The sequence below is a fragment of the Cnephaeus nilssonii genome, assembly GCF_951640355.1.
Source record: "Cnephaeus nilssonii genome assembly, chromosome: 9".
Classification (NCBI taxonomy): Eukaryota; Metazoa; Chordata; class Mammalia; order Chiroptera; family Vespertilionidae; genus Cnephaeus; species Cnephaeus nilssonii.
The window spans coordinates 70,272,505-70,285,319 of NC_137080.1; the positions used below are offsets into that span (position 1 = coordinate 70,272,505).

Here is a 12,815-nt window from a genome sequence, read left to right on the forward strand (position 1 = left end):
TTGGGGTGTGGGGTCATCTGGGTGAGGGGCCTGTGGTGGTTTGCACACCCCCCAGAGACCCAAGCGGAGGCCCTGGTATCTGGGATTTATTTATCTTCTATAATTGAAATTTTATAGCCTTGAGCGGAGGCCAGGGCCAGCCAGGAAGCTTGGCTTCCTCCATCGCTGGGGGCAACCCAAGCCTCCTGCTCTCTCCTGCTCTCTCCTGCGCTCTCCTGCTCTGTGGCTGCCACCATTTTTATTGGGATTTATTTATCTTCTATAATTGAAACTTTGTAACTTTGAGCGGAGGCCAGGGCCGGCCAGAGTGGGTGGGAAACTTGGCTTCCTCCATTGCCAGGGAAACCCAAGCCTCCTGCTCGCTTTGTGGCCGCAGCCATTTTGGTTGGATTAATTTGCATACTCCTGATTGGCTGGTGGGCGTGGCTTGTGGACATAGCGGAGGTACGGTCAATTTGCATGTTACTCTTTTATTAGTGTACGTTATTCCTTTCTTATGAGACTAGTAATTTATGTTATAAATTGGATGGGGCAAAAGTAGGATTACAGTTTTTCATACAATAATTAAGAAATAATAATACAAGAATAAACTATGTTTCATCTACTCATAACTGTAAACCTGTTTTGCCCCCACCCTGTATAGATATGGTACATATAAATTTCAGATTTATAATTATAGGGTTTACTCTCTAAAAGACTATAATATCTAGAAACTAGAGTCTATTGTTTTACAAGTAATGATTGTTATTTATTGTTCTAGGAAGCATATTTTATTTTATTTTTTATCTTTATTATCAAAAGTAATACAAATACCCCCTTTTCCCCCCTATTGTCCCACGCCCTCCCCAGGCCTTCACCACACTATTGTTTATCCATGGGTTATGTATATCTATATATATAAAAGCCTAAGCGACAGTCGACCACTTGACTGCTCGACCGGTTGACCAGTTGCTATGATGCTCACTGACCACCAGGGGGAAGACACTCAATGCAGCAGCTGCCCTCAGTGATCAGTGTGCTCCTACAGAGAACCTCCTGCAGACAGCCAACCTCCTGTGGTCCCTCCCCCTGGTCGGTCAGCCCTGATTGGCCCTGATCGCCGGCCATGTCAAGGGACCCCACCCATGCACAAATTTGTGCACCAGGCCTCTCGTATACATATAAGTTCTATGGTTAATCTCTTCCTGTCCACCCCCTTCCCTCTGAAATTCATCAATTTGTTGCATTAAATCAAGATATACAATCAATTATTTCATTAGGATAAATGAAATTTGAGAATTATATATTCTAAAGAGTTTCAGAATATTTTCTGAATAAATATTCAGAAAACTCACAACACATGATTTATTTTAAAAAATTACCACACAGCCTCAAAGCATAAAGAATTATTTCAAAAAAGGGTAGGTTCTCACTTCATTAATGCATCATCAAGCATCTTTTCAGTGAAACAACAGAATGGCTTTTCTTCAATGGCTTAATGATGAGCTCCTCTAGAGAAAACACAGGATGCTGGTACAAAATTTGTGTTCCTGCTAAGTCTAGAAGCAGCCTCAGAATCCTTCTCACCATTTATCTTAAGTCTGATGCTTAGTTGATCAGAATTAATACCTGAGGTGAATCCTCTTACTGCAGATGTATCCCAGAATGTATGGCATCCTCTCTGCTTTATGATCCAGCTAATAATACTTTGCCTCAATCACACTGATTGAGGTCATTTTTCCCCTTTCAGTTTCTAGTAGTAGATTACCATCTACTGCCTAGGAAGCAAAATTGACTGTCTCCATGTAGATTGCAAAATAAGATATTTTTGTCATCAATAAAATTTCATTCTTTCAGCATGAGTAATTTTGTCAACAACGTATTGAGGTAGTAACAGTTTATAACAAATTGAGTGAATTATTGTTTCAGGTACTGTACTGTGTCATACACAGATTTCATTTTATCTTTGCAATAACTCTATACAGTAGGTCCTATAATTACACAGATGAGAACACTGAGGTATAGAGAGATCAGGTAACTTGACCAGTGAAACCTAAAAGTGGCTGAGTCTCGTTTCAAATCCATGAGCCATGCCCTTTAACCATTATACTCCACTCAGCATTGTGCTGGAGCCTGCTATTACTGGCTCACAAATTTTCAGGAATTTTGCAAGCTAGTTGTTAAACATGGTCACTGTTAAAAATTAAATTATATAATCTTGAAAGTGAATAAATTACATTAAAACCAAAGGTAATACATACTCTGAATTTATCACTCCTCAATTATTTACTACACTTTACTGTTCTGACTCTTGACATTATATCTTTTGGGTCTTTCTGGTATAAAATATAATAGTGTATTTCTGCATGTTTCTCCTCAGCTCTGCATTTAGTGGCACCACATTAGCAGCCGAAATCAGCCATGGATGGAGAATTTATGCCACAGAAATTGGCCAATACTATAAATCAGGGTTTTGTTTTCTTTGATTGAGAGCCAGTTGTTAAACATTTACCAGCACAACACTGACCACATTGGTGGCCGTGGTCTTGTCAGAATGTGTTATATTATGCAGATGAAAATCTATTTAAACAGACTTGATATAGATTTTTCAAAGATGGAAGAATTGTCCCTGTCAACTATTTTAGTTGATTCCTATCTTCACTGATTGTCATCATTGCAAAGTTTTCAGTCCCCACATGGATTGCTAGATATAATATGTCTTGCCCTGTCCCTGTCCCCTCCCTTTCTAGCCTTTGTTACCTTAAGGACTCTAGTTTTCCATTTTTATGTTTAAGTACCAACCTTACCTGTTTAAAAATGTAAGCGTTTAATACTGTTCTCTCTGTTCCCTATCCTACAGATGAAAAGCGGAGTTGGGTTGGGGCAGCAGAGAGAAATTCAGAAGGGGAATATTGGAGTAATGACTCCAATATGTGGGAGAAGAGGGGACTTATCTCCCAGGCCACAGGCGCTGGCGCCCGGACCAACAGGGCTGGTGGCTTCTCCGGCTGGCTGCGGCCTGGGACCTCAGGGCACGTGACTTCTCCCTCTCCCCCAGGACACGGGGCAAGTGGCTTCTCCAGCTGGCTGTGGCCCAGGACCACAGGGCAGGCGGCTTCTTCATCTCCCGGGCTGAAGCCAGCCGCAGGTGCTGGCGCCTGGGACCGCTGCCAGGTGGCTTCACCTGGCTGGCTTTGTCAGGAAGGACACCCGGATGGTCGTCCGGAAGGTCTCCTGGTCTAATTAGCATACTACTCTTTTATTAGTATAGATTTGCTACTTGTATTTTATTATTAAATCTTTAATTCTATTACTTTATCCAATAGATGATGTAAAAAGTACTAACTATAATCACAAAGGAAATGATTGACAAATTGACCTTCACTAAAATTAAGAACATATGTTCATCAAAACTCACCCTTAAGATTGGCAAGACAGGCTACAAAATTGGAGAAGTTGTTTTTAATATGTATATTTTACAAAGAGCTTGTATCCTAGACACATACATACGTATGTATATAGATATAGGTATTGGATCTATACATTGATATAACTCTACAATTAATAAGGGGGAAAACAGAAATATGAGCAAGAAATAAAAACTGACACTTTACAAAAGGGGATACAAAAATAGCCACTAAACATGAAAATATGTTCAACTTCCCTAATGTGAAGAAAATTAAAGTTACAATAATAAACACAGAATAGTTAAAATCTACAAGGTGACCATCCAAGTGATGGTAAGAATATGGATCAGCTATAACTCTTAATTACTAGTATACTGCTGGCAAAAGGTTAAATCAAAACGTCATTTTGGAAAACTGGCAATAGCTACTAAATTAATCATATTCATACTCACAGAATAATTCAACTCCTAGTTATATACACAATAGAAGCACATGTACTTCAATCCATGAGACACATACAAGGTTGTCATAGCAGTATTATGAATAATAACCAAAAACTGGGAGGGGGATGGCCATCTATAGAAAAAGGAATAACTGAATTGTGAATATTTGTTTAATAGAATATTAAAGCAATAAAAAATTAATAAACTTTAGCATTAATGCTATCTCCCAAACATAATATTGCAAAACCAATTAGACACAAAAGAATATATACAGTATGACCCACTAATGTGAAGATTAAAATCAAGCAAAAGTAATTCTGTTAAACATCAGAATTGTGGTTACTATTAGTGGAGGAAAGAAAGTAGTGATTGATAGGACTTCAGACAATGTAAATAATGGTCTTTTTCTTTAATTGGTGGTATTTGAATGAGCAGGTTCACTTTGTGATGATTCACTGAGCTATATATGCTCAAAATTTGTGATTTTTCTGTATGAGTTATACTCCAATCAAGAATATTCATTAAAGAAATATATGTACTTACATGGAAAAATGTCTAAAATGTATTGTTAAGTGAAAGAGAAAGATGAATAAAACTATTTATTACATTAATTAGTTTTAAAAATAAAATCAGGCTATAAAAATATTTGTATGTATGTGTATATAATAGAAAAGAATAGTGAGATGAAAAATGGGCTGAAGGAAGGGAGATTGTTTCTTTTTTCTTTATAATTTATCATTTCTGTTTTTATGAAATACATTAAAATTAAACTATAAATAATAAGTCAAATTATTCAATACTCAGTAGTATGAGGAAACTGAGTTTCAAAATAGTTAAATTCATCTATCTATTGGTAAACAGAGTCAGATGTTAATCTCATGTCAAGTTAATGCTGTTAACATCATGCTATTTTCAGACCATGGAAAATGCATATTTCTAATATAGTGCTGCTACATTGAAAAATTACCTAATAACACTCCTATGATTTCACCAAATCATAACCCCTGAAACAAAAGAATTGTCTGATGAATGAATGGTTGCTATTGAATATAATAAATCTATATTTCTCACTAATTTAATGTAATTTTGTTCCTAAAGGTAGTGAGAAAAATTTTGGACAACAGTTTCTTCATTTATTTCTTGTGGAAGGAAGGCCCACAGTTACATATGGATGTGGAAGTTCCCCAAATAGCTTGACTCTCTCTGCTAATTATAGCACTAACACAAATGCATTCATCTCTATCACCATACGGTAAGTGCTCCACAGTAGTTCTTTGAACTATAGTGCTGAGCCTTATTTTCTAAGTGTTATTTATATGTATAATAGTCACCCAAATACAGAAAGACAAAAAGTTTCATCTGAAATTGTTTTGATAATTCTTTTTTTTTTCTAGTTTGGTGGAGGACTAGTGGGCATCTAATCCTGTCCAAAGGGTTTTTGAAAGTTGGTCCTATCCAAAACATACATAATTAATATAAACCCTCTTTTCTGCATGTCCCTAACCCCAACCCATCTCCCTAACCCATGTGCCATTACCAGTTAGGTACCTGTTACTGAGTCAAGAAGGGTTATTAATGACAGTACAGCCACGATATAGGTATTAGACTAATAAAACATGGTAGTATTTTTTAATATATTAGTCCTATGAACCACACGTGTACATAAATATTATGGGCTATTTGAATCTAGGACCATTTGGCCTGGACCATATGTCTCATCTCAGTGGATGTTTTAGACAAGATTAAATGTCCTGCAAGGTAGTGGAGTAAATGGCCTCTTGATTCCAATAATTACAGGCTGTTGTTTTTCCTTGTGATTAAGCCCTAGCTGGTTTGGCTCAGTGGGTAGTGGAGTAAACTACAAGTTAAACTAAGATTTAATTTGATACAATCAAATTGTACACAAAAGGAATCAATTGTTTTGAGAATATAATGGAACAAATAAATAAAGAGTCTGGTTGTTCAGGTAAAGCTAAGGTATAGTTCAATTGTTTAACAAAATATCTATTGAGTGAAAGGAGTACAGCTGTTAGGAATTGAGGGAGGGAGCATTGACTGCACAGAAAAGGGAATAACTGAATATTAAATGGAAATACCTTTCTGGAACAAATAAAGTTTTGGAAATCAATCTTAAAATTAGTTCTTGCTTCAGTATAAAGAAATCTCAGGAGCAAGAAATGGCTAAAAGCAATGGTTATATCCCAAGGGCATTACTGAACAAAATTTTCACCTACCAACCAAGAATTTAAAATTCTTCATTAGTGTAGCAATCTAGCAATTATGGTCTAAAGTTACTCTCAGTTAAAAATAATATTTTGTGTCTGAGTTTGCATGTGATACAACAGTTGGATAAGTTTGATCAGCAGGAATCTTGGCTAACCTATGAAGGTTGTATAAATCAAATAAACTTCCAGGGTCTGCATCAATCTGAAAAATGAAATCAAGGGAATTGACACAAATCTGAAAACGAAAACTCCTTATAAAGGCAGGGAGAGTATTTTACTCATTTTTAATGTACTTAGCCAAGGCATCAGATGGAAAGTTGCTCAGTAAATGTCTGAATAAAGAGATGAGGTATCAAGGATGAGCACTTCGGTTGATTATGACAAGACAGCGATGAAATTATCCTAAAGTAAAGAAATTTTTATTCCTAAATTAAGCATACACTTTTGGAACACTGAGTTCTGTATGGATAAAACAAATTTTCAGAGCAATGGGCTTACTCCAATTTCAATCATCTCTCTTACAAAGGTTAGCAGTTGATTCCCACAAAAAAAAAGGAAAATGAGAAGTTGAATAACTTAGAAGACAATTTAAAAGAGATTTCTATTGATAATGTCATCCTTTTAAATAATACAATCATTTTAAACAAACAATGGCACATATTTAAAATAAAATTAGGAGTAACCCATAGACACAGACAATAGTGTGGTGAAGGCCCGGGGGAGGGAGGGAGCACGTGGAGAGGATCAGTGGGGGTATAAGGGGACATCTGTAATTCTTTCAACAATAAAAAATAAATTTTAAGAATTAGGAGTAAAATTATGACTGATTAATACCAGAAGTGAAAAGAGAGGTGTCAAAAATGAATACTTATTTCCTGTTGTGCAACATATAGAAGATTTTATTGTTGAGATAACAAGCAATGAAAGACTATTTGATAGAGAAGATTGTGAGTTCAGGCTTGAGCATAATGAGATTAAGGTGCCTATAAAACATAAAGTAGAGTTTGCAAGTTGAATATATGGATATAGACCTCAGAGAAGAGGTCTAGATAGGAGATATAAATCAGTGTGCAGATGGTAATTGAAACCACGGGTATGGATGAAAGTATAGCGTGAGTAGAAAAAAATTGCCCAGACTGTGTCTTGAGGAGCTAGCATTTAATGCCTGAGTAGAGGAAGATGAAACTATAAAAGGATCTGAGGAGTAACTAGAGCAGTAGGAGGCAAACAAAAGGAGTGGGGTGTCTGGGAAAGGAATGGAAAGGTTTATCAGATGCTCTGAGAGTCCATTGGACTATCCACAAGATCCCATAGCCTGAAGAATTCATTGTATGGGGACAGAGTAAGAACCCAGATTAGAGAAACTTGAAATAACAAGAGTGGACCACTCTTTCAAAAAGTTTAACCGTGAAGGTGTAAAAAGATGTAAGATGGTAACTAGAGGGAGGTGATGAGTTAAGAGGGGGAAATGTAAGATGACAGAGATTTAAGCATGTTTAATTGTCAATCAGAAGGTGTTGATGCATAGAAAAATAGAGTAATTGAGAACATAAGTCACTTAGAAGTTTGGAGCAACAACATACAATATACATTGGAAAATATTCCTTCCAGAGGGTAGGAAATGGAGAAAGACACACACATTGAGACTTCTGTCTTTGTGTGCATCCTTTGATGTCTGACTGCCTTTTGCTTTATCCCTATCTGTCCAGTTGTTATGTCACCTTCTCTCTCTCTGCCTTGTGTACTCCACTCTTACTTCTCCATCCTTAACTGGGTGTCGTTTAAAACTAAAGGGTCTTTTTGTACAGCTCATCCTAGCTATCCTAATTCTCAGTAACAGGACTCTTTCTATACAAATTCATAATAAATTTTACCCTAAAAAGCATGTGAATTAGGTTATTTTTAATTGTATGAATGTTGATGGCATATCTCTTATATGTAAGGGTTCTTAACAATAAAATACTATCACCTGGTTAAGGACTTATCTTTTTAATTAATAAAATGAGCTCTAAGGTAAACATGTAAAAGATGCTTTGAATTTTATTTTGTTATTAGCCCCAGAGAATAAACATGTCAGTATTTCTTCATACTAAATCTGCATTATAGCTGTAGGATAGATAACCGCAGTAGAACAAACTCAAATAAGCCACTTGAAGTGATTGAGGTCAATTCAGTACCAAGATAGAAGTTCTTCTCAAATGAAATGGAGCAGAGATCACAGTTCTACAGCTACATTGTAATTCATACTCATGCACAGTTTGTCTTTCATTTCAAAAAATTTTGAAAGAGATCACATAGAGTCTTGGTTTTCACAAGGGCTATTCTCCTTTGGGGAAGTTCAGAAAATTTGTCACACTATATATATAAAGTTTTTAAAGTTTCTCAAGTTTAAATTTTTTGGGCACCTTTTGTGTCTGTTCTATAGAAAAAGTGTCTCTTTATCTATTATTTTGTTCTCTAAAGAAGTCCTGTATTCTTTCCTCTAGGTCAGTGGTCGGCAAACTGCGGCTCGCGAGCCACATGCAGCTCTGGCCCCTTGAGTGTGGCTCTTCCACAAAATACCGCATGCGGGCACGCACGTACAGTGCGATTGAAACTTCCTGGCCCATGCGCAGAAGTCGGTTTTCGGCTCTCAAAAGAAATTTCAATCGTTGTACTGTTGATATTTGGCTCTGTTGACTAATGAGTTTGCCGACCACTGCTCTAGGTAATTTACTGTGTTATCTGCATGTTTAAAAGCCACAAAGCCTATTCTACCTTCATTACATTCTACCACCCCAAACACCTGACACCATTTTCTCCAAGATTTATCCGGAGGTGTAAAGTTAGCCATGCATATATCCAAGGTACACTCTACTAGCTAATCATTCATTTTGGTTAACAAGCTCTGAGGGTATCCAAGGCCAAGTGGATGTTGGCCAAGAATTGCATGACTGCAGAACAACATGTCCCTCTCAGCCACTCTGTAGTAGCAGGTCAGTGTAAAGAAACGCACGCTTGGTTTCAGACCAATCGAACAAAAGCTAGAAATGTTTCTAATAGTTGGGCAGCAGGAAGCCTAGCACTTGAGAAAACTCAAACAAACCCGGTAAAACCATTGCAAGCATTTTTGTCACATTACTTTCTTAGATATTTGGCCCAGAAAACAAAACAGACTAAAAAAAAAAAAAAAAAAAAAGGCTGCTGCTGAGTTTTGTAAATGGGCTCATTTCTACCTCCTGTTTTATCTTATTTATTATTTCCCACAGTTGTTTGATGAAGCAAGTACATTAAAAATTTATTAGAATGCAAAACCAGCATGAACCTCAAAATAATGGGAAATAAAAAAGGATTCTGAGTAGGATTGATTTTGGGTATATGAAATGAAGAGATTTACTAGTGGAAAATTTATAAAAAATAAGAAAGGAACAAAATAAAACTTCTTATAATAGCCATATTTAATTTGTCAAAGACCATTCAAACAACTCTCCTCAAAATCAGATTCTAGTGCTTTGCCATTTTCCCACTTTAATTCTTTGTATTACAACTTGCTGCGCTGCTGGTATTGACTAATAACTCCACATAGAGAATGTGCAGGAGACTTACCCAAGTTTATGTAAGAAGAATGTCCATAGTGTATTATCAACATAGCTTTGAGGATAATTCAGAAAGTCCTTTGCGTTTCTGATTTTCTAAAATATATAAAAGTTTCTCACGTATTCCTGATAGTCAATGTTATATGGATTGTCTGCTTTTAGTCGTAGAGCCAAGAAACTATGTAATAGTGAGAACCCTCACTTTTTGAAACAGATGGTGACTTTTGAACTGTGCTAAATCTAAAAGATATTAGATTTATTCCTAAAACGTTGCCATGTCAATATGAAAAGATTGGCAAGCTTTTCATCTTAAAAAGGTCAAACCATTACTTCAATATTAATTTCTGTATCATTTCCATCAGCTCCTCCATCTGGTATTTCTTAGAGGATATGTAAGAAAACTAGAGCTCAATATGGGAAATACCGTATAATACTTTGTTATTAAATTGACATGTATGTAAATACATAAATCTAAACATTGCTCTTGCTCCTTAATCCATATATAATATACTATTCTAACACACATAACATGTCCATACATAACATACATCATTAATAGCTGGATAGCAAGTTATAGTGTAGTTTATTTATATTCAATTATGAATATCCACTGTAAAACTAAAATGTCTTTCACAAAATATTAAGCTTAAGAAAAATTTTAAAGGCTCTCTGTGGGTCTAGAAGTTGATAATTTTAGTGTTGTTTAGGATTATTGGATAGAGTCTTCTGCTAACATACATAGTTGTATTTCAAATTTGCATATATCTTAAGAAACAAACAAGTTAAATTTCAGTTTGGTGCCTGGTGGTGCAGAAATAAATGGAACTTTCTGAGCAAAGACATCATAATCTGAATGTAAACCTGAGACCACACAGTATGTTCACTGAGTCATATCTCAGTGGACTCGACTGGCCAGTTTGATATTGAAAACTTTTTTCAAGTCATTGTTTAACTATGTAATTACATTGTGTGTTCCTCTTGCTTGCAATTCAGTTCAAACTGTCCAAATGGAATGACTATTAGCAAAGATATAAAAGTAAAACCTCAGGTCCACGATTTCTCATCTTCTCATGTGTTGAGATGCCGAGACAGACAGAGAACTGGTTAGCCCTCACATCCTGAGAGCAGCCACTCTCGTGAGGAGACAGGGAGATAGCAGTTGGCAAGCACAGCTATCCCAAGGGGCAGAGGGTGGGGTGGGAAATGAACTGGGTTTTGAAAAAAGATTAGGAATTTGGCAGGGAGCAGCAGATGGAGATTGGGTCTGATGAGAACATGAAATTCAAGGGTTCGCTCTTCAGCAAATCATCAGCAAACATAATTTCTAATGCAGAGAATCACAAAAAAATAAAAGGCAGGAAATTGTTTTGAGAATTAGCCATGTATGCTAAGGAAGTCTTCGCATTCTCTTTATCCTTTATTATTAGTGCTGGCATTCTACAACTGTCAGAAATGACTATGTTTAAACTATTCTTTTTATATAATTTTTAAACATATATCTTATTGATTTTTTACAGAGAGGAAGGGAGAGGGATAGAGAGTTAGAAACATCGATGAGAGAGAAACATCAATCAGCTGCCTCCTGCACACCTCCTACTGGGGATGTGCCCGCAACCAAGGTACATGCCCTTGACCGGAATCAAACCTGGGACCTTTCAGTCCACAGGCCGACACTCTATCCACTGAGCCAAACCGGTTAGGGCTTATATAATTTTTTTATTGTCTAAAGTTTTACATATGTCTCCTTTTTCCCCAATTGACACCCCACCCCCTAGCCATTACCACCCCGGGCAAGCCCCCACCACCCCAGTGTCTGTGTCCATTGGTTATGCTAATATATATGCATACAAGCCCTTTGGTTGCTCTCTAATACCCCCTCCCCTGCCATTTGTCTCTGAATCTATTCTTATTCATCAAATTATGTTGATCATTATATCCCACATATAAGTGAGATCATGTGATATTTATCTTTCTCTGACTGGCTTATTTCACTTAGCATAATGCTCTCCAGTTCCATCCATGCTGTTGCAAATGGTAAGAATTCCTTCTTTTTTATAGCAACGTACTATTCCATTGTGTAGATGTACCACAGTTTTTTAATCCACTTATCTGCTAATGGGCACTTAGGTTGTTTCCAAATCTTAGCTATTGTGTTTAAACTATTCTTGCATGGTGGCAGAAATATGGCAACATGAACTTCAGTCCCTAACAACCTTATCTCTGTGTAATTCTGAAATGTGTGTACTCTATCATCTTCAAGACAAGATTGTTTTAAGAAAATAACAGGAAGCAAATGAAGACTTAGGGGCAAACTGAATATATGGGAATTTAGGTTGAAAAGCAGTAGTTTAATAGAGTCAGAGAACACTTTGCCACACAGCACAGTAAAATAAAAGGGTTAAACATGTTGAAAAAGATTTATGAGAAAAAGTCAAGGGAATATTGTTTATTAAGTTAAGGAGTGGTGATTCAGTGATGTAGTTTCATATTCAGATAGTTTCCAACCTGCTTCTATAGGCCCCCTACCACTCCCTAACTAGGATCTATCATTGTGGTTAGAGGATATTTGATTACTGCCTTAAAACGACTACCAGGAAAGATATTTTACTGTGAAAAAAAAAATTTTAATATATTTTATTGATTTTTTACAGAGAGGAAGGGGGAGGGATAGAGAGTTAGAAACATCGATGAGAGAGAAACATCGATCAGCTGCCTCCTGCACACCCCCTACTGGGGATGTGCCTGTAACCAAGGTACATGCCCTCGATGGGAATCGAACCCGGGACCTTTCAGTCCGCAGGCCGACGCTCTATCCACTGAGCCAAACCGGTCAGGGCACTGTGAAAAATTTTTAAATCCCATTCTTAGTAGTAGGCCTCATTCATTGACAATATATTTATCTTAATTAACTTCTTTCGAACAATTTCCACAGAGTGGACTCAAAATATAGACAATCTCACTTAGTATTTTAAAAAATGGCCAGCCATCTAACTTTCTAAATGAAGCTAAAAGAAACTATGCCAGCTTCATCCTCAACAAACTGTCCATGACTTCATCAATACATTGAATAAAAAGAAAGTATCTCTTGAGGTAAATTGTTTTACAATTTAAGATCTGTGAACTCACTTCCACCTAACACAGACACATTGAAGAATAGTTTAAGACCTTTTAAAAGATTTAGTAAGT

At 36.5% G+C, this 12,815-nt stretch overlaps 1 protein-coding gene across 1 annotated transcript in view; it reads left to right on the top strand.

Moving 5' to 3' along the window:
* Positions 1-12,815, top strand: part of EYS (eyes shut homolog) — a gene marked incomplete at its 5' end in the record, with an annotated part of 1,363,978 nt that overhangs the window by 1,081,495 nt on the left and 269,668 nt on the right. The window contains 1 exon segment of the mRNA XM_079781621.1: positions 4,932-5,081. Coding sequence (XP_079637747.1) covers positions 4,932-5,081 — 150 coding nt within the window.